Source organism: Puccinia triticina, chromosome 7A, assembly GCF_026914185.1.
Source record: "Puccinia triticina chromosome 7A, complete sequence".
NCBI lineage: Eukaryota > Fungi > Basidiomycota > Pucciniomycetes > Pucciniales > Pucciniaceae > Puccinia > Puccinia triticina.
This window is the reverse complement of record NC_070564.1, coordinates 460,821-483,960: the sequence shown is the minus strand read 5'-3', so window position 1 is coordinate 483,960 and position 23,140 is coordinate 460,821. Positions and strand designations below refer to the sequence as shown.

At 48.7% G+C, this 23,140-nt stretch overlaps 1 protein-coding gene across 1 annotated transcript; it reads left to right on the top strand.

Moving 5' to 3' along the window:
- Window positions 1-212: 212 nt before the first annotated feature.
- On the top strand, window positions 213-5,480 carry PtA15_7A56 (uncharacterized protein; the record flags this gene model as incomplete). Its single annotated transcript, XM_053171189.1, has 4 exons — window positions 213-379; window positions 431-491; window positions 3,202-3,807; window positions 5,394-5,480. The coding sequence occupies 4 exons, from the start codon at window positions 213-215 to the stop codon at window positions 5,478-5,480; spliced, it is 921 nt and encodes a 306-aa protein (XP_053021885.1).
- Window positions 5,481-23,140: the final 17,660 nt, after the last annotated feature.

The following is a 23,140-nucleotide window of genomic DNA, read 5'->3' as shown; positions in this document are numbered from 1 at the left end:
CAGACAGAAGGGGGATGAAGTGAGCGGCAAATGATGCGAGGTCCTCTCTCTCTGTACCTCCGTGCTTTAGCCTCAGGCAGAGTGGGGATCATTTCTGGAACATTTCATCAAGTCCGCTGTTATTCATCTTGTTGTCGCTCTGAGCTCTCCTCCTGCCTGATCAAGTTCGACTATTGAAACCTTGCCATCAATCCACTTCTGAAACGTCTACAATGTCTGAGAATTCTACTGCCAACCCTCCCGGTGAGGGAGCGCCCAACGGCGGTGCCTCCAACGCCAACAAGGACGAATCATGGATCACGCGCCTGGTGGATGTTTTGGTTCCTCGATTCCAAACCGCGGGTGGCGATTCGGCAATGCAGACTGATGTTGGCGGCAAGTTGATTCATACTCCAACTATTCCCATACGGGTAGTCTTCTGACTTGTGAGGGCCAACGCAGAGGAGGGGCAGGAACCGACCAACAATGGACCCGGAGAGGCGCCCGATGAAGTGACGTTGGATCCTAAATTCGTTGTGGAAGAGGCGAGGAAGGAAAGGAATTCGGTGCAAGAGGCTGCAAACCAGCGTCGAGTTCGCCAGCGCGCGACCAGGATCGCACAGAAAGGGGCCCTTGCGGAACATTGCGATAAGTACTCTCGGGGCATCCAAGGGTTTGTGAAGTTCTTTCTTGGAGGTCCGGAGAAGCTTCAAGATTATCCCCCTGCTCCAACACCAAAAGAACTCGAAGACCTCTATTGGGTTGAAAAGAGGACTCGCACAATCTTAACACAACTCGAGCGAATTCGGGAAGCCCTGTCCGACAAAACTGTCGCCGAGCAAGATTACTGTGTTTCCGTTGCCGAAAAGGAGATTCGCAAGAATGTGGTTTTGCCGGTATTCACACCAGCTTCGCAAAAGGACCACACCCCCAATGCCGTTAAACCTATCACCTTGCACACAAAATCTGATGTGGAAAGGGCTCTGGCATTGGCAGGCATTTCAAGAGCCACTTTTGAATGGGAAGCGGGCCCCGAATCCGCGTGGAACTCCACGATTGTCGAGGTACTGGCGAACAGGTCCGTTGACTGGCTGCGTCGCACTATGCCATTATCCGAGGAGCAAGCCGGCCAAGCCCCGGCAATCATCAAACGATGGCTCCACACAAAGTCGCGGGAGATGCGGGATTTCACCAGGATGGGCCCTGACACATTTGAGAAGAAGAAAGCATCTAAGGCTACCAAGGCGCAATACCAACGATGGCGAAAGAAAGTGAGTTAGCACCCTGATCTGACCGTTGTTGTCATTTCGTTGACATTGCGGCCTGATTCGGAAGATCTGGGAGAACCGATGTGCGATGGTCGACAAAGTGTTCAAGCACAACATCACATTGGCGCATGTTGTGGAACAGAAGGAGTGCGGCTCTGACATCGAAGATGGGCCTGAGGGTGACGCACCCATCAAGTTGATCCCCGATTGGCGAAGCGCTCACCTCACCACAGTCCTCCACAGCCTCGACAAGATGGTGATTGCCCAAGCGCGACATCACAAGACTGTTACAACGAACGACAGACTCTATGCTCGATCAAAGCGCAACTTCATCAGAACGAAAGGCATCTCGGCTGTGCCGCATGGCTTACCGCTCGATTGCTACAACACGGCTTATTGGAAACTGTTGAGTCAATACGAGCAGCAAACGATTTCGAAGGCACCACCATGCGGGCTTGAACTCATTGCTCAGGACATCGAAAGGCTCTGCCAGCGTAATGCTAACTCAGCTCCGAATGCTCCACCTGCGAATCCAGCGTTGGCTCACCCTGGGGCTCCTTTCACAGGCAGCAGTATGACAGCCGGGCCTAGCGCGGGTGTTGGCGGGACGATGAATGTAGACTAGTCTTTTTATCTGTTTCTGCGGTCGGGCCCTCCCTTGTGATGAATGAGGATCTCTTGTCTTGCGTGCAGCAATGGAAGCTCAAATGTGTTGGGCCGAAGGACCCCATGCTACGCCAAATGCATGCGTGGTGCCATCAGTTGTGGGTAAACTTGGTTTTTGTGCGCGCCTAGTCCCAACTGTGATTTAATGGTGGACGAGGACTAGACTGGCTGCCATATTTGAAGAGGTGTGTGGTGTTGCACCGGATATGTCTCAAGGGGTCCGGATCAGAGGGCAGTTGAGTTGTTGGTCAACGCTGTGCGATGTCCACCCTGACGTTCGCGCGAACGTCAGGGTGGACAAACATCAGACAGCCGCACAATGGGGTTCGGGGACACTTCCCCCTACAGACCCCCGATGCGCGGTCACCAGCGGGTCTTGCACTCCCGCCCGTGCTGGACATTGGGCCCAGCCAGACGTGAGTCACAAGCTCCATGCATCTCACCCCACTGTACATGCAAAGCATCTGCGGGTGCACCTGAGCCGCAAACCTCCCTCAGTCTGTGACGCGCAAAATTCACAAAAATCGCAGCGTCAGCGCGCGATCAGCTTGCATGTGATGACCTGTACTATCCCCCGCGATAGGTCAGCACAGGTTCAAAGGATATCGCGCTCCTCACAAAGGCACCAGCCAACAACGGCCTCCACGTCTGGCCAGGCATTCAAAAGAGGCCGTGTCTTGTTGTTTCCCCACCCAAGTCAATTTCGCCCCCATTTTGTAAGCCTTCACTTCTTGTCCTCGCCTTCTATCTCCCTCTTCACGTTCTCCCACCCGCGACTCCCCCATGGAACCAGGAACCCTCGTCATGGATCCAGCCATTCCCGCAAATGTCTCAGGTCCACCCGAAGATCCTGATCCTTCCAGTCATGATCCCGAGGGGAACACCCCACCCCCTAGTAAGTTGGATATCATCCACCCGACAAACTTCAGCCGGAAGTTCTCACCAATTACGCCCACAGCCCAACAGGACCTTGATCAAAACAATCCACCACCGTTCAGACCCGCCCCAAGTTTTGCGGAGTTTCTTGTCCGGTCCAGAGACGCCGGGCCACCGGCCTCGCTTGAACCCGCCGACGCCATCCTTGATAGCGAGATCCAAGAAATCACACCGGAAGAGTTTATGCGCTCCATCACAACCGCTACGAATGCCGCTGCCAGCCTCCTTCAGCTCAAACTCCCACGGAGCTGCAAACGCCTAGCTGCCGATCTAGCAACTTCGATTCGCAGCAGTAAGCGAGGTAAGCGCATTCCAGCATCACCAAGGGCTCATTGGTTACACCAATTGATAGCCATTTGCAGCGTTTGAGGAAACAGGACTTGTGCCTGATGATGAGGCGATTCGTATCCGCCCACCTCCGAAGCCGATGTCGAGCTCAATGTCAACCTCACCCGCCGTTTCCCGCAACATACCCCCCAAAAAACGTACACCAAAGGCCCGGTCCATCAAGCCTGTTGATCTGCTGGCCAAGACCGCGAATGGGGCCTCAGGCAGCACTCTGGGAGGCCAGAGCGACATCACTGGCACCGCAGATCTGAACCACAGTAGGAACACCAGCAACTCCGACACCCCAGACACTCACGAACCCACACTACCTTCTCCTGGCCGCGAGAGTAATAGCATACCAAGCATCACATTGACCCGTCCGTCCCCTGAGCCTTCTGCAGGCACCGACCCAACCGAGCAACCTCCACATACTACCACGGAAGTCCTCTCCCCTGCTCCGACATCAGTCACGGCTGCATCTGACGCCACGGGCCCCGCTCAAACAGAAACAGTTCCTGTCCGCCATTCGGACTCAGAGGCGGCCCTCGCTGCTCAAACAGACCTCACCAGTCACCCTGCTCAACCAGCTTCCAACTTGCAAGAACTTGCGGCTCCCGGCAACTCCCAGATCGTCAGCATTACCAACAGCCCCCTCACCATAATTCTTTCCGATGACATCAGAACCGAAGTTGTGAAGATTCACCGGGAACTTCATGGATCAAAACCCAGTTGGGACAAATACCATGCCACTTGGAAATCCCTAACTCCATTGCTTCAAACTTGCGCTCGCTCGATGCAGGCACTACCTCCGGCCAACATCCCTTTCCGATTTGAACGTACAACCTGTACCTACACCAATTGGATCAAATCTATAAGCGGTGCTGGTGGGTGTTGCACAGTTTGTTTGCTCTCCCTCTACTTGTGACTAACCAATCCGTCCCTGCCTATCCAGCACCCCAGTTTCTGTCTCCGGCCAACAATGAACAGTGGAACTGTCCCGACATCATCGATTTTCCGCTTCTCTCAAAATTTCGTAACCTGGACAATACCCTTCCCCCGCAGTCATTCATACCTACAGTCACCAAAACAGCCCATCCGGAGTCCACCCTTGTACGTTTCCTCCATCGGCTCAGTCACCCCCCGCCCAGTGTCCACACGGAATGGGCCAAGCTGGTTGCGGCATCTGTGGACGTCATGGCCGAAAACTTGTTTCAACCCCCGCCAGTGACCTATGATGATGGCGATGATTGATTGACGCAGGGCGTGCACGTGCTTCAGTATCTTGAAAAGCAGAAGGGTTGCTCGTCGAGCTTTGACACCACGCCGCAAGATGATGCCAATTGCAACAACCCAGCCGATCAGCCCTTGCCCCGATCACATTCTCTTGATGTTCTCACCAAATTTCGAGATCTGATTATTGATGTCATAATGGCCTACGTTATCATCCAAACCCATGCGATCAGCGAGCCGCCATTGTCCCAAGCCCAGAAAAAGTCCAACCAGCGAGCACATCAAACAAAGTCAGCTCGTCAAACTCAGACAGTCTTGCGAACTCAGCAAGCCGCCTCAGCTGTGAGCAAAGATGCTCCAGATGTCCATCTCCAACTCCGCTCGTATTCGAAGAAGCAGAATTTCCAACCGCTCGTATATTTTGTACTTGGGGGAGTTCGCGGTCTCTTCATCGCATCAAGGAATTACCGCGTTGCCGGAATCACCGAATGCATGTCATTCATTCAGGCAATATCGATCATATCCCAACGTTCAACCACCGCACGCATCCCGGGAGAGCGCATTTGGAAGAATCTATCCGCACTGCTTGTCCAGCTACTGAGACCGATATTTCAATCCACCAACTTGATCTCCCCAAACATCCACCTGCCCAGTCGTCACGCAATTGCGGAGGCAATCACCAATGATTTTCTCCTTCACTGGCAGACTTCAAACCCGACACTGCCTTTCCTCCTCCCGCTCTCCAACCGAGATGCTCCATAGTGGATGCATCCGTTTTGCGCCATGCCATATTTGTTCCACATCCACTCTCTCATCTTCTGTCTGCCGTCATGTGGCTTAAGCTTTCCCTGTATCTAAATGTGTCATTGTTTGTGAAGAGCGGGAATCTTGTAACCCACAACCCCCATTGAAGTTGAATGTGTGTTTCATAGTGATACCCATGACTTGATTCCTGCCTGCTGAGTCCGATAACACATTGCGCTGCAGGTGCCCTCAGAACCAACCGATACAATCGCAGGTGGCTGCATTGTGGATTGGACCGTCAGGGTTATCAACCTGACCCGTATGACGTGAGATTGTCTCATCCCACCCTCCCATGTGGCTCTCGCGGCTCAAATGTCAGTCTTTGACCCTGTGAACTCATGAGGCTTGCAACCAGTCACATCCGATCATGCTATCTGGGTCCCCATCCATTAGTCCTAAGCAATGTCGCTGGCGATGACATACTTCAGGCAGATATCCCCCATTCAAAAGTGTAGAGTTGAGAGTGGGGAAATTTCCGGAGGCGCCAAACCCAAACATGTATCTCACAAATATACAGACATTTGCATTTGCAATCCGAGAAGAAGACATATCGTCTGATTGGCATCATGGCAAAAAGAGTCGGATATTTGTGCAGGAAGAGATGGTGAAGATGCAACACGTGCAGCATACAAATGCTCTGTAGCCGACTCCTTCTCAAAAATCCTCTCCTCTTGCTTCATCGTTTCGAAACCGCTGCCTTGAGGTTGAATTGCTCTTTTGGGTTGTTTCTCAAGCCGTATTTCGTTTTTGCGCCTCTGGATAGTTTCACACAATGCTCGACCTACGAAGAAGGTTATTCATCTTAAGTCAGCCTCAGGACTGGACATTCTACCGAGGGTTCCTCCTTACACCTATCGCAACCATTTCACTCCTTGGATTTGATGCCCTCCCAGCAACACCACCAAACCTGATCACATCTCCCCGTGCCACGCTTCGAAATGTTTCGTGCGCCTGCGCATGCGTTGGTGTTAACTTGATCCTGCGCCGCTTGGACTGCAATGAAGATATAGATGAGCTGAGACACCATTTCAAAGTTCAAGATGACAGGTTATGGGTTTGCTAAAAATATGAGTCCTGGTAGATCCTCACCATGTTCATTCCTGGATCAACACATTCCACATCGCCTACGCAGCCAACCATGTTCCGGTGGACTTTCACAACATGTCCAGTTCCAAAAGCATGGGCATGCTCGAATTCGGGCGCAAGGGGAAAGTGGCCACGGTGAACTTGCCAGTCGCCCCGCTCCACGCAAATCATTGGCTGTCCGTTAGGGTCAATTACGAGCTGGCCTGTGAAGAAGACCTGGGTGAACGCGTCATGAAGAATTGCTGGAACCGCTGACGAGGTCGACTTGAGGATGATTAGATATCTTTGGAAGGCTGAATCTGGGGTCTCTGGGGGCAGCGGATAGGATGCGAGGCAGATCTTCAAATGGATGTTATCACCTCCACCATATATATTGGCTGGGGTGGTGTTGGCGAGATGAATGTTTCCGCAAACCTCTATCATGATGAGTGCACTAACTACGACAGACGAGGACACAATGATGTGTTGAACTTCATATGGTGAGAAGCGGCGCAACTGGAGCGAATTCATGTACCGTTGGACTGCACGTTTAACTCTCCATTTGTCCCTTTGTCACAAAAACACACGGAAAGGGCCACTTGGTCCCCTTGTGGCCCTGTCCTGTTCCTCCCCACAAATCCGCAATATTCCGCATAAAAACATTTGGTCCTTTCCCTTTGCCTCAACTTCAACGGTAGTTCATGATTCTCTGATCTTACCACATTATTGATGTCATTGCATTTTTCTTTGGGTCATGCACAAAGTCGCCCCACCCACTTTCCCTTTCAAGCAGATTGGACATTGCAGATAACCCTCTTCCCGCTCCTATGACTTGCTCTCAAGGCCAATCATCAACCTATGTTATGTATTCCTCGACGTGTGCGCACATGTCATAGTGGTCGTTTTGTTGCCATTCTTGCACCGACATCTTACATTCACCCGGGATGCCAAGCCCTTCTTGGATCAAGAATCCGCAAAAGACCGCCGGGAGATGGGCCAGTGGACCATTTCTCCCCTGGTTCCAGTAGTGGAGCATGCGCGACGAGTTATGCCGCACTGCATGTGCTCCACAACAGGCGAATCAGAGTGGATATTCATGCTAAAGCCAACGGTGCTTCTTACGTACAGGCAGCGTCAACGCGTCTGTGCTCGTCTGTACCTCGTAGCGTACATGTATGCTTGCTCAACATCTTGGCACATGTATGATTTCCTTGATGTCAATGTCTCTCGTGAACATGCAATCAGCCCAGGGCAGAAGAGACTTCCGCAAGGGTCCCCTTGAGTTGGAGCTCCCGTATGCATTTTCCGGAGTCCAGGGAGACATCTCGTGCTGACTGTACATAAGGAGGCGAAGACTCTACTGCTGCGTGCAGATTGAGGTCGGACGCATACAGACTATGTGTGCATCGCACTCACAAGCAGCACATCACATCACCCTGGATAGCCCTGGATGCAGGCAAATCTGTCCGGGGTGAGATCAGCTGAACAACACATGAATTGTTTTTGTTTCACATTACATACATACAAACATCTTTCTGCGTAATGTCATCTGTATAATGGCTGCCTGAAACTAAGGGCCCGTCTGAAGGAACACCCCTGTTTGCCTGCTGATACCATTTGGACGAACCGACAGGGTGAGGTTTGGCATATGTTTGCTGACTGAGACTCCGAGTGTTCCCAATTTCACCCACAATAGCCCAAAATGTGCTGTTGACAGCCACATGCATGGGCTTGCGCAGATGTCCACCCTGACGTTCGCGCGAACGTCAGGGTGGACAAACACAGCACCAGGGTTGACAACGTTGGGCCACAGCCCTTTGAAGGGGTGAAGACTTGCATGGCATAACCATTAAAATTGTTCCTATGGTCCGCCAACACTGGAGGACTTCCCGTCGGAATCTGCGGGTCTCCCAGAAGTGATCTGGACCCCAAAAAGCTAGATTTCCCTGCAAAAATCTAGACTTTTCGGGTCTCTATTGACATCTCGAGAGTCCCAGATCGCACGGGAAGTCCTCCACTTATTGGTACAGCACACCGATGTTTGATATCCCCAGCCCCATCATCCATCATCTCACGCAGCTTTACCAAATATGTCATGAACACTAACCCGATCCCACCTTTGTGCAAGCTTCTCCGGCAAGCTTCTGCGGCATGGCCGTCTACTCCACTTCGGCAAGGTTCTTACCCAATTGGTCTTGGATACCTCCTTTGTCACATTAGCAAGCAGTAGAGTTCCAGAACCGCCACCTGCAATGACATCCAGCCCCTGTGAGGCCATCAGTCTTTGCACAAAAGAAATTGTTCTGGTGGCGACTCTGACAATCGCGCACCAGCCCGCCTGCTCTAACGTGTGCCGAGAAGGTGTAACGACGGAATACGCCTGATTCAGCAAAGGTTTCACACACTGATTCCCGTCGCATTCCACCCTACTCGCACCTGGCTGCTTGAAGCCTTCCAAGACACCATCTTGGTTCCGTTGACCGGGAGCCATGACACATTGCTTACAACTTGCTCCATAACCACTCTCTCTCTCTTGGAGATCTGTCTTCAATCTCTCCCACCAATGAATCTTCCATTGTTGTCGGTCTCACCAGACTGTCATCTGCTTGCTCTCTGTTGGTCTCAGATAATCACATAATTTGGCTGCCGGCGCGCTACCTTTGGATTCATCGGCAGTTAGTTGTCTGCTCCTCAGATATACTTCCCTCTTTTCTTTCCCACTCCACATTTTGTCTGATATCAAGATCTTTTTCTCTGGAGTGGATAGTGCAGTAAATCTGGAGTATGCCACATCTACCTCCATAGGATGCACCTCATCCCCTTATGCTCAACCCAGGGGCAGTGCAGTTGGTATTACAATGGGTTATGCGATGGCTCCCCAGACTTAAGCACGACTATTGTGATTCAATTTATGATCAGGAACTCGCAGGGACAATCCTTCAGAAAGTCACTTGTGAGTTGTGAATTGTAAGCTTCTATTTCGTATGAAAGACACAAAATCTTCCGGAATCCAGTGTGTCTGGAACAGGCACCTCATCAGAATGGGTAAAAACTTTATGAGATGGGGGCAAGGACACACCTACAAAAGTGAGGGCTGGCCCACCACACCCGACCAACAACCCTATCTACCCACTGCGCCTCTGAACCCTCACCACAACCCAAATTCAAACAGCAGATGACCAATCACAAAACTCCTCTCCCGCATCAATCACCATGTCCAACTTTCCTATGGCCCATGGTCCTTGCATCATTTACCCACCCCCCGTGATGGTCTACCTGGATCAGAGTTTTCCTGTGACACAATATTGCCATCAAGCAACAAACACAGAACAGGGAAATGTGTTCTACACCTGTTCACTGGAATTAAATTGCACCTTTGGTCCACAAAGTGCCTGCATACACAGTAAAAACGGGCATTGACAGCTGGAGAACATCTTCAAACTGTGGGAAACCGTCCTGGAGCTCTGACGAAGGTCAATGGGAAGACTTAGTTTGAATATGATGATCCCGAAGCATGACTACCAGCTGTCGCCTGCATGTTCATCTACCCAGGTCATGTGTGTTGGTTGCTTGACTTATGTTGAGCAAATATTCACAATCAATTATCACCAATATTAAATCACCGGTCAGTCACACTGGAAATGGTGTGGGCATGGTTGGCCCAAATTCTCTTCTTGTGATAACTGTTTGCTCGATTTCCCCATTTGAGATCATCACCACCAACATAACTGGGAATGGATGATGATTTGAATGACATGACATTGGTAGGTTGGATCACCACTCTGATTTCCAGAAGGCCTCAAAATGCACAGATCATCGGCAATGTACACATCGGCATCATCTGTGGTCAGTTGTCCTTCTGTCCTGACTTCCACATCTTCCTGGATCTCATAAAACACCAGGGGGGCCTCTTGCTCTTCAAACTACATCTTTGAATCTCATGATCATGACATTGGACAACACTTGGCTGCCCTCTGACTGACACATATAACATGGTTGTTCTTTCACAACAAATGATGAAGTTGAGGGCGGGTGCTGTAATGTCTTGTGTCTAGTGGACATGAGATCCCGTCAAGCAATTGGTGGCATAAAAAACCAGATGGATGCAGCAAATCAAACAGTACGTCGTGTTGATGTAGATTGAAAACCTGTTACCCTTGTCCTCCTATCTGCTAGTGGTTTGTGATGGTTCAACTCAAATCAACTTTGCCACATAATTTTCCGGTAGCTCACTTATTGGTTAGAGAAGACATAAGCCGGAGTTCAACAGCAGATGAGCATTAGTCAGGCTTGATTTACGCATGCACAACCGGTTGACTTCTGGGAAAGTTACAGAAAGAAATCATAGTATGGCACTCTGTAGAAAGTGCCACACATTCCCCCCTGGTGAACCATCAATCACAATGCTGTCACACCTCAAGAATAAATCCCATACCTCTGGCCCCCTTGTCAGCAAAGCCCAAGCCCCTCAACATCCCCACTCAATGGAAATACCCTGGATAATAGTATTCCCTCTTCCCACACTCTCCCTCTCTTGGATAAACCCTCTTCCTAGTCTCAAACATCTACCCAGATCACATTTTACCCCCTTCTTCTAGTGTTTCCTTAGAACCATGTGCTCAAAGATGTATAAGCACCCTTGAAACCCTTCACCCTCCAAACCCAACATGATACACATTATGCTAGACATAGCCCCAAACCCCACCTAGATTATTACTTCCTGAAACACTTCATGAAACACCTGACTCCTCCTATCTTAGATCCTTAGATTACTTCTTCCTGAAACACTTCCTGAAACTCATAACTCCTCCTATCTGTTAAGGTTGTGTTGGGGTGTCTTTCCTTTTCTCTTTGTTTTTGTGCTTCGAACCTGTTTCTCACCTGTTTCAGTCTGTGACATTCCATCCTTGTAGTCACCTGGAGCAGCAGACGTGGAAGGCCTTTTCCTCATCCTTCCACGACTCTCACATCATCATCTGCTGTTCCAGGTGAGCCTCTCTTTTGTGTCTTTTTCTGTTTCTCTCTTGTGTTTCTCTCTGCTCACACTTGCAATATGGATCCTTCCACGACTCTCACATCATCATCTGCTGTTCCAGGATTCATCACTGCAACAGGTTATGAGCACCAGTTGCCGCTGAACACGCGCAATCCATTATCGTCGCGAAGGATCCGTACGCTTCTCGTTAAAGCTCCCAGTGCATGTCTTCATCACAGACTCCAATTCCATTCAACCAACCACCCAAAATGCCTGCTAACGCGGACGCAGAGACCTGGACTCATCCAGCTCTGAAACCGGCCAAAATCCAAGAACTGCGAGCACCCGGACCCGACTCAAACTATTCCGAGTGGTCGTGGTTCATGAGAGCTCATCTCACTACCACCGACGTCATTTATGTCATCGACGAAGACGAACCAGTGGCCAAGGCCAAACCCAACTGGGTTCGAGACAACAAGGCCGCCTTTGGCATCATTTCCCAAACGATTCATCCGGCGCATGTTCGTAAAGTTCGACACATCACAGCCGATGCTCGAGCACTCTGGACTGCCCTCAAACAAGCTCATCAAGACTGCTCGGCAGGAGGTATAACTTACTACCTTCGCAAACTCACGACCGCCCGACTGACTGGCGATGACATAATTGATCACCTGGAGGACATGGCCAAAACCTTTGAAAGCCTGTCTGCTCTCATCACCGATGATGCTCCACTCACCCTAGACGACATCTACTCGTCCTCCATCCTTACCTCCCTACCGTCGGATTGGCTCGCTTGCGTGTCGGCCATGATGAACGAACCAAGGGTTTCACCCACCAAGATCCTTGATGCTCTCAAGGCGGAGCATCTTCGCCGGAAAACCAGAAACAAGGAGCAATCCATGGTTGAGTCCGTTGCACGGGCTTCTCTCTCTCACCAAGCTTCTACCAAATCTTCCCGACCGCCTCCCGATCATTCCCTTTACTGCTCTTTCTGCAAGAGATTGGGTCACAATCTCGAGATATGCGAGAATGCCGCTAGAGTCCTGGCCGAACACGATCGTCGAAACTCTTCCTCATCTCGTCGAGCGGATTACAGAGGCCGTCAAGGAAAGTTCTCTGGAAACCGTTCTCGTCCGAAACCACCCGCCAAAGCTGGCAAGACGACCGTGGTGGATCTTGGGGGGGGGGGGACGGGGACACCAATTCCGACTACTCTGGATCCAAAGATGCATCTCAGCCAACTAAAGCGTCTCGATCACACAGAGCCGGTAACGCAGTGGTCTCTTCCGAACAGTCTGTTTCATCTGCTGGTACCACTGCCTCGCGCGATGCCAATCTGGACTCCGGTTGCTCCACATGTATGACTCCCTACATTGAGGACGTTACCAAAATCAGACCGGACAACACTCCGGTGCGCTTGGCGGACAACTCTGTTGTCTCCGCTTCCCATCGTGGGGCAGCTCTCCTTCCTCTCACCACCCAGATCACTGTTCCCTCCCTGGTCGTCCCTGATCTTCACGAGCCGCTACTGTCCATCGCAGCAATGTGCGACGCCGGCCTCACTTGCGTTTTTGACAAGCAACGCTGCGATATTTTCCGTTCTGACTCGCTCAACATCAATGGGACAACAGTTGGACAAGGATACCGTAAAGGGGGTCTTTACTACCTCCCTTCCAATGAGGTAAAGTCGTTCTCCTCATCGACCAGTCTGTCCCCTGTTGACAGCTCTCTATTGGGCTACCATCGTCGACTTTTGCACATAGGCCTCAGGCCTCTCAAACGCCTTCTGAAGATCCTCAACGTCAAGCCATCAATTATGAACGAAATGGACGTTCAAAGATGCCCGGTATGCGTGCAATCCAAAATGCATCGGTCGCCGTTCAAATCTCGTTCTGCTCATCGGTCTGATTCGCCCGGGAAGCTCATCCATTCGGACGTTGGTTCCTTCGAAGTGTGCTCCAGAGAAGGTTACAAATATTTTGTTACCTTTGTCGACGATTTTTCAAAATCTGTATCCGTTTTCCCAATGAAATCAAAATCAAATGTGTTCTCGTGCTTCAAAGTTTTCCGAGCCCATTTTGAGCGTGATGGTTCTCATAAAATCTTGGCATTGCGCTCAGACAACGGAGGAGAGTACGTATCAAATGAGCTTTCATCATATCTGAGCCTGGCCGGTATTTCCCACGAGCCGGGCCCTCCCCACTCTCCAGAACTGAATGGCGTAGCGGAAAGAACGAATCGCACACTCGGCAATCTCATTCGATCGTCTCTTGTCAGTGCAGGCCTCCCAAAATCATTTTGGGCTGATGCCATGAGACACATATCCTACACACTGAATTCCGTCCCCTGCTACACTCCAGATGGCTTCAAAGCGCCAAACGAAATCATGCGTAAACCACTGGTCGACTTATCAACAACTCATCCTTTTGGATGCCTGGTGTGGTACAAAGTACCAGAAGCAAACCGGTCCAAATTGGACGTTAAAGGCCGGCCATCTTTACTCCTATCGTACCTCGGTGACGGAAATGGCTACCGGGTATGGGACCTGGCAAGTAGATCAGTCGTCAAATCACGTGACGTTCTTTTCGATGATGAGTCATTTCCCTATGGCTCAGAACTCATAAAGCCTCCCGCACCAGTTACTGTGGAACTTCCCTGGCCGGTCCACGTCCCTGAGGCCGTACCGTCCGCACCAACACTTCCTATCACATCCGAAGCAGAATCCTCGATTTTCGACCAGCCGCCCCTTGACATACCCCTTCAGCCACGCTTTGACCGCCGGTTGACAGCGTCTATCCACGCTCCTGCGAACCAATCACCTACTCCTGAAAATCCCCCTTCCCCTCCTCCTGTCTCCCCACCGTCGCCACCACCGGCTCCGCCGCCCTCGCCATCCTCACCGACTCCTGCCGTTTCAGTCCCACCCCCGTCTTCCAGGCCACCTAACGCACCAAGACCCGCCTCGCCTCCCTCCCGTCGCTCCGGTCGTCAGCGGAAAGCCCCCGAACGCTACGGGAACTGGTCCAAGTCAACTGCCGTGGATGAAGAAGTTGACACACCGAAGACGTGGAAGCAGCTTCTTCGTTCGCCGCATAAAAACCGATGGTTGAAAGCTGCAAACGAAGAATTTCTGTCCCTAATTGGCATGGATACCTGGCGTCTAGTCCCCCGACCGTTGAAGCGAAAAATAATCAAGTCAAAATGGGTCTTTAAGATCAAGCGCCGGCCCGATCATTCTATCCAGAAACTCAAAGCCAGACTGGTCGCTATGGGTTATACTCAGGTGCATGGAGTAGACTACGAAGAGGTATTCTCTCCTACTCTTCGCCTTGAGACTTTACGTCTAATCCTCAGCCTGCTTGCAATCAAGAAATGGAAGGGTCGGCAGGTAGATTTCAAAACCGCATTCCTCAACGGCCGTCTGGAGGAGCCCATCTACATGGAGCAGCCGCCGGGTTTTGAGGACCATCAGCATCCAGATTGGGTATGTGAAGTCCACCGTTCAATTTATGGTCTCAAGCAATCTCCCAGGGAATGGAACCTACAGCTTCACAAGGGTCTCCTACAAGCGGGTCTTACACAGTCGAAGTACGATCCCACCCTTTATTTCAGAGTCGAAAAAGATGCTCTAATTGGTGCTTTGACGGTGCACGTAGATGATCTAGCAATAGTAGGAGAGCCCTCTTTCGTTGATTCCCTGATCAGCAATCTGGGATCGTGTTTCAAGATAGGCGCGGACGAGGATCTCCATCATTTTCTGTCAATGAAGATTGATCGCGACATCGACCAGCAACTCCTCTATATCTCACAGGACCACTACATATCAGAACTGAATCAACGATTCCTGGGTGGTTCCTTCATCCCCGTGAAGACGCCGACAGATTCAACTTTCAAAGACCTTATTCCTCGAAAACCCAATGAACCATCCGCCACGGGTCCCTATCCGCAGCTTATTGGGGCGCTTCTCTGGGCTTCTCAGTGCACACGTCCAGACGTGGCATTTGCCGTAAACCGTCTCTCTCAATTCCTGCGTGACCCGTCTGAATCCCATTGGAGGGCTGCACTGCGAGTCCTCAACTATCTCGTGTCCACCAAGCACCTGCGCTTACGTCTCGGAGGATCTTTAAACTGTGCCGGTTTCTCGGACTCTGACTGGGCTGAAGATCGATACGATCGACGTTCCACCTCGGCATACACGTACCGCATTGGGGAGGGCGCGATCTCTTGGAAATCTCGAAAGCAAGCAACGGTCTCGCTCTCCAGCACGGAGGCGGAGTATAAAGCCCTGTCAGACTCATGCAAGGAAGGTCTGTGGCTTCGATACATCCTCACCGAACTTAAACTTCGTCCCCAAACAGCCATACCTCTTCACGTTGACAACAGCGGGGCGGAAGCACTCGCCAAAAACCCCGAACATCATGCGCGCACCAAACACATCGATGCGCGCTATCATTTCTCAAGGGAATGCGTCAAGCAAAAGAAGATCAGTGTCCTACACGTCTCGACGAAAGATATGCTCGCCGACATGCTAACCAAACCGCTCAGCCGAGTTCTCCTGGAGGATCATCGCACACGTTTTGGCCTGGTCTAATTTCTGTTTCATTCTGTTCCCCAATTTCCCCAATCTCCCATTTTCTTCTCCTTTCACCACTTCTTTCTCTCTTTTTTCTCTCTTTCTTTTCTTTTCTTCCATGTGGTTCTCAGCAAGGGGGGGTGTTAAGGTTGTGTTGGGGTGTCTTTCCTTTTCTCTTTGTTTTTGTGCTTCGAACCTGTTTCTCACCTGTTTCAGTCTGTGACATTCCATCCTTGTAGTCACCTGGAGCAGCAGACGTGGAAGGCCTTTTCCTCATCCTTCCACGACTCTCACATCATCATCTGCTGTTCCAGGTGAGCCTCTCTTTTGTGTCTTTTTCTGTTTCTCTCTTGTGTTTCTCTCTGCTCACACTTGCAATATGGATCCTTCCACGACTCTCACATCATCATCTGCTGTTCCAGGATTCATCACTGCAACACTATCTTAGATCATAGAATATTCTACCCCTTTTATGTCTCACATATCCCCTCCTCCAACTAGGAAGATTGCACCATAGCCCCCAGAAGATGGCATCATCCCCACCCACTATTACACCATCATGTGACTCCTTGAACCACTACTCTGACCACATGGCTGTTTCATCCTATAGAAGTAGAATGTTCTATGCTTCCCTGCAGGTTATCCTTGTTTCCTCATGGCTCCTCTTTCTTGTGTATATAAACTGGGTTGTTTTCCTCTTCATTTATTCCCCATCAGATCCTGTCAAAGTAATTCAGATCACTGGTCACCATTCACTAGCCTAGCTTATGCCATTAAATCAGAGTGGACAAGCTTGATAAGTCTATGCCAAATATATCAGGTTGGACAGACTTTACATTACCTTTAACTTGCTATTAGATTAGTAGAAAGTAAACCCTTAGACAAACCTCAAGAATCCTCTATAGCCACACCTTTCCATAAGAGTCCACACTCTTATATTCTTTTTCTTGTTCCCAGAGAGGCAGCCCATTAAAGCACCATTCCCTCTCCAGCTCTATTCATCCCAAGAGTAGTTCCACAAGTGGTGTCCCAACAGTGGCCTGAAGATCTCTAGATTCAGTCCAAACCCCATTTTCCTAGTCTAATATAGTTACAGGATTAGCTAGTGAACCCATATATATATATAAATAAAAAATCTCATACTAAAAAAATTACTCACCTTTAACTACATACCTTTAAACACCTCATAAAACTACCACTCTGAACAAAATACCTTCATCAACTTCTTCAGAAAAACTCTTTAGGCCATTTACTTTTAACAACCATATCATCAGCTTACAGAACAACTCCTCAACTCCTTTTATCCATTCAGTTAACAATCAACCCTTAAACATGTCTAGGCACTTTAGATCCAACTCTCAGTCCCAATACCTACCTAGAACCACCTTGGAGGTTGCCATAGAAAGATTTTTTATGCCTTCATTTGTTGGATTCTCCAGAGAAGCAAACCTTGGTCAAATACCTATTACTGGAGGACAACCCAATCTTGGATCAGCTCACATCAACCCTGGATACACAGGACAACCCCAGCAAGAAGCCCATGGACCCATCCACTTTGGAGGAAACAATCAATCTGCAAACCCTGGACCTACTGGACAACCTTGGAATGGAAATTTTGTCCCTGGAAACCTTAAATTCAACTCTGGATCAGTTCCCACTTGGCCCCAACCTCTGCAAGCCAATTCTGGAGCAACCAACCACCAACCCAACCCCCCAACAGTCAGTAGAAACAACTTACCTGCCAACCCTGGACCCATTAGAGGTGCTGTAGCTCCCTCTGAAAGTGAAGGCCTGGAACACATGGAAGAAGAACCTGAATCACTAGCCAGAGCCCAGAAACATCCCTCGTACCGCCAACCTACTGCAAATCAACTTCCAAAATTAACTCCTGTACACTTTCTGGAGAGGGAACCTGTTATGCCAACTTACTCTGTAGGGCCTCACCAAGCTGTCAAAATCAAACCTCTGGACAAGGACCTATGCTTTGATGGATCCAACATGCCTATAGAAAAATTCATCAGAAGATATGAAGCAGCTGGAAGGACAGATGGAGCCACCCCCTTGGACCTGGTCACCCAAATCTCTCCTTTTATCAAAGGCATGGACCTGAAGGATGAAGTTGAAGAAATGGTTGGCTATGAAGAACAAGACTGGGAACAACTGAAGAAAGATTTACTCAACAGATTTGGCTCCTCCCTTCCACTAGTCAAATACACCAGACATGACCTCAGGGACTTGGTATACTCTGCCATTAAGGGAGGTGGAATCAGTACAGAAGAACAGTTTAAAATCTTTAGGACTAAGTTTGTAGCCATTACTAATTACCTGGTACGGATGGGATATAGCGGCAGTATAGAAGAATTCAGGGACCACCTTCTTGAAGTTCTCTGTGAGGATGTGGCCAGAGCAGTTACCAAGGACCTTGGAAGGACTAACATGATGCTTGCCACCAAGGATGGTGGGGAAGTTCTACCTGCAACTGAAGTCCTGCTACAGTATATCCACAAGGAAGTCCATCAAAGATCAGTCCTAGCCAGAAGTAGAGTTTGGAGAGGGTTAGAATATGCTGAACCAGCTAAGACCAACCCTCCTTCCAAAAATCAGGTTCAGCAAAGAGAAGTAGAAGACCTCACTAAAACCCTTTCCACCTGGCATACCCAAAAACCTCCCCCTTTCTTTATTAAAAGTCATGTTCCCTACAAACCAGCCCAGCAAGACAAGGATTGGACAACAGTCAAATGCAATTACTGTCACCAGATGGGTCACTCATTTTCCAGGTGTAACCAGGCCAATTTGGATGAACTTCATGGACTGTTCAAAAAGGAAGGGAATGGAGTTAAGCTACCAGATGGATCCTCAGTACCTTGGGACAGAAATAGAGCTTACAAAATAGCAGTGGATCAGTACCACCAAAACAGAAAGCAGCCAGGAGTACTCAACTTACCCCCCGGACCCATATTCTCTGGAACTCCCAACCCAAATGCACAAGCAAGTAACCTGGAACCTCAGGTATCCTTTGGAATAATAGAGCACATAAACCAAGATGTGGAAGCCTTGATGATCAGTTCTAGAAGATTACCCTTGGATTCAATGCTGAAGATCAAAGTCAATAGTGAAGACCTGGAAGATGAAGACAGCTCCCCAGTTAGACCTATGACACCTTTCTTGTCAAAAATAACTTCTGGAAATATTGGAACCTCAGAAAAATTGGACAACACAAGAGCAGAGAAATTAGGATCAGCCAGTGGAACCAATGAAGAAACTTCTATCCCTGAGATTCTCTCACCAAACTTGATAGTTAAAGAACCTCCAGAAACTCTATTTGCATTTGAATCTAGATTGGAATTAACTGAAGAAGAGGCCACAGAAAATATCAGCCAAAATTTTCCCCCAGAAGAAACTCACTCACCCAAGCATGAACCAACCATTGAAGCTACATCTGAAGAAAAAAAAACCTTAAAAGAGCCCACCCTTGGCTGTTGCCAATCCTTATTTCTAGAAAATTCTTGCCATTCAAGTCCACTACCCTTGGATATTCTTGGAGCCCAGGCACCTTTTATAGATAGTAAAATAGACTCTTCCTTGGAACAATTCCAATTACATTCCACTCAGAATTTTGAGCCCATTCATCTTTCCAACCAATCCTCAGCCAAATTAGAGACCTGCATTTTCCAGAAGGATCCTGGTAAACTTATAGACCAAATATCTTCATCAGTCTCCATCACAAAGAGATCAACCTTGGATTTAGCAGGACAACCCACATTGGAATTTGGTCCACCTTTTTTTGAAGAAAATTATTCCCAGCCAAACTTGCCTTCCTCAAATGATCATGGTGCAAATTTATTCCTATTTGATGAAACCTCCATTCCCCATTCAGCCTCCATTTGTAGTTTGGGAAGAAATTTTTTTCACAAAGACCCTGGTAAACCTACAGAAAGAAAATTGGAATCAGCCTCTCTAACAAATAATCCACAGGAATCACATTCTCTTCCAAATCACCAGTTTATCCCTAATAACCTTGAATATCCACTCTTCAAAGCCCCTGACAGAAGCCAAAAGGATCCTGGAGCTCAATTTTTTCTGAAATGCCTAAAGCAAATAATCAAGTCAACCAGGACTCAGCATAAACTCCCAGTTCCTTGGTTTTCCCCAACTCCCCTTCCAAAAATCCAAAAAATTAATCTATGGAATATTTGGATCCTTGCTAACTTCAAGTTCCATAGGTTGAAGGGTATTTCTCATCTTGGTTTTGGTAAAACTCTAGGAACTTTCATATCTAGACAAAAAGAACAAACAAACAAGGGACATGGACTATCCCTGCTAGCCAGAATCTCCTAAAACCCTGTAACCTGGTCACAATCACCCAATTTGGGGGTGGCTGTTGTTGTTTCCCCATTTCCCCAAGAGAGCAGTCCCTTCTCTCTGTTTTTTTTTGAATTAGATCTTCACACCCCAACTCAAGTTCACCCAATTTGGGGGTGGCAAGCCAATAGCCTTCCTTTTCCTCTCATAACCTCTCCCCTCAAATTCAAGTTCACATATAGGAAAAATTGTGAAGATGAAAAAAAACTAAAGAAGTCTCCCCCTCAGCCTCCACATAAAATGTTTCTCATCCTCAATTTCACTTTTTAGGCTTTATAAAATCTACAAAACATAGTTTCTTTTTCACTTCAGGTCATCTCTTCCTTGTTCCTCTGTCATAGGCTAGCTTTTCTTCTCTCTTCAGGATTGGCCTCTTTTCTTTTTTTCTGGATGATGGGGACATCATCTAATTTGGGGGTGGATGTGGTAAGCCAATCCTGATCTACCCAGAAAACCAGCAACCATCAATCACAATGCTGTCACACCTCAAGAATAAATCCCATACCTCTGGCCCCCTTGTCAGCAAAGCCCAAGCCCCTCAACATCCCCACTCAATGGAAATACCCTGGATAATAGTATTCCCTCTTCCCACACTCTCCCTCTCTTGGATAAACCCTCTTCCTAGTCTCAAACATCTACCCAGATCACATTTTACCCCCTTCTTCTAGTGTTTCCTTAGAACCATGTGCTCAAAGATGTATAAGCACCCTTGAAACCCTTCACCCTCCAAACCCAACATGATACACATTATGCTAGACATAGCCCCAAACCCCACCTAGATTATTACTTCCTGAAACACTTCATGAAACACCTGACTCCTCCTATCTTAGATCCTTAGATTACTTCTTCCTGAAACACTTCCTGAAACTCATAACTCCTCCTATCTTAGATCATAGAATATTCTACCCCTTTTATGTCTCACATATCCCCTCCTCCAACTAGGAAGATTGCACCATAGCCCCCAGAAGATGGCATCATCCCCACCCACTATTACACCATCATGTGACTCCTTGAACCACTACTCTGACCACATGGCTGTTTCATCCTATAGAAGTAGAATGTTCTATGCTTCCCTGCAGGTTATCCTTGTTTCCTCATGGCTCCTCTTTCTTGTGTATATAAACTGGGTTGTTTTCCTCTTCATTTATTCCCCATCAGATCCTGTCAAAGTAATTCAGATCACTGGTCACCATTCACTAGCCTAGCTTATGCCATTAAATCAGAGTGGACAAGCTTGATAAGTCTATGCCAAATATATCAGGTTGGACAGACTTTACATTACCTTTAACTTGCTATTAGATTAGTAGAAAGTAAACCCTTAGACAAACCTCAAGAATCCTCTATAGCCACACCTTTCCATAAGAGTCCACACTCTTATATTCTTTTTCTTGTTCCCAGAGAGGCAGCCCATTAAAGCACCATTCCCTCTCCAGCTCTATTCATCCCAAGAGTAGTTCCACAGCGGGTCCGCGCCCTTCTGATGGTGTCCCAGTGGGGAAGGTCCATGTTGCACAATAATAATATGGACCGGATCTTATCATACATCTGGGAGGACAAGATAGTGTGCAAGTGGCCCAGAATCAGGGTACCAATTAAGTACTTTGGACCCCCAAGGAAATCCCAATAATCAGCTAACTATTACCACTTTGCAACATACAAGAGGTGGCACGTACCTCCTTGTTGGGGAAAGGGTACCAGGGACTATTCATATCAACTTGGTATTTATGACCAGTCCGATTGGTATGTGACTGATTCAAGTTTGCTTGAATAATGGCCTCTTCATCAGCATAAAAATCATGCAAGTCTAAACTACATCGTGAGCCACCACCAGATGATGATTCATCATCTGCTTCCTGGCCAAAATCTGCAGGATCCATTGGATCAACCATCATAGGGGGTGGTAGTGGTTCAGGTAACTGTGCAACATAATAGTTGACATCTTCCATGTCCATTTAATTCCTTCCTGGGGCTTGATCATCAAATTGAGGGAAAGGAGGAGGAGGAGGAGGAGGAGGAGGAGTTTGTGGCCTCATTAGTGCTTGGAGATGAGCCCATCTATCCAAATGGCCTTGAGATCTTAGGTGGGCCGGAATATTCCTTGCATGACAAGTTCGATTACCACATATCAGACCCCTGTATTTTAGTTGGCCATTCCTTGGGGGCAGCCTTTCAAAACCTAAAGTAAAGGGACCAGAAATGGTTATTCAAATATGTATGTATGCAAACAAATGCAGGAGGGATCAAGCCTACCAGGTATATCAGACATTGCTGGCTTAAATAACTGAGAATATAGTTAAAGCCTTTTGAGCAAACTGAGAATATAGTTAAAGCCTTTTGAGCAATTTAGCACAACTGGCGCTAGCAGGGGCAAATGAGGATGGATGGAGGAGTGGATCTAAGGTGGGTGTGTGTGAGGGGCAGATGTGACGTGGAGGGGGAGCTATAAGAAGAATAAATACTTAATGGGTGTTGAAGTTTGGACCAGAGGGTGCAGCACCCCCAGACGGAGCAGTGAAACTGTGTGGGGTGGTGCGGTGCGCAGCCCCCCGTGGCAATGATACATGTCTCCACCTGATCCCAATGAATCATTTTCCACCCAAGTCGGAGATCACGCAAGCCCTCCAGAGTCCACACAATACTCCCATCGGCTCCCATCGGCCCTTCCACTGAATGATACCGGTCCGCCCTCGTTGTTCCGTCTACTCGCTGAATCAATCTCATTCCGCACCATCTACTCGCTGAAACTCGTTCCGCATAATACTCGCTGAAACATTTCCATCTGCCAGCGCTCGTCGTTCCGTCATTGCTTGTTTTCATACCGCCCTCGCCGTTCCATCAACTCCTTGTCACAGATCTTGCTTCTGCCCTCCACGTTCCTCTTCTGCCCTTGTTGTTCCGTCTGTCTCCGATACCGCTTGGGTGAGTACTTGTGATCCACTGACATCATACTGACCA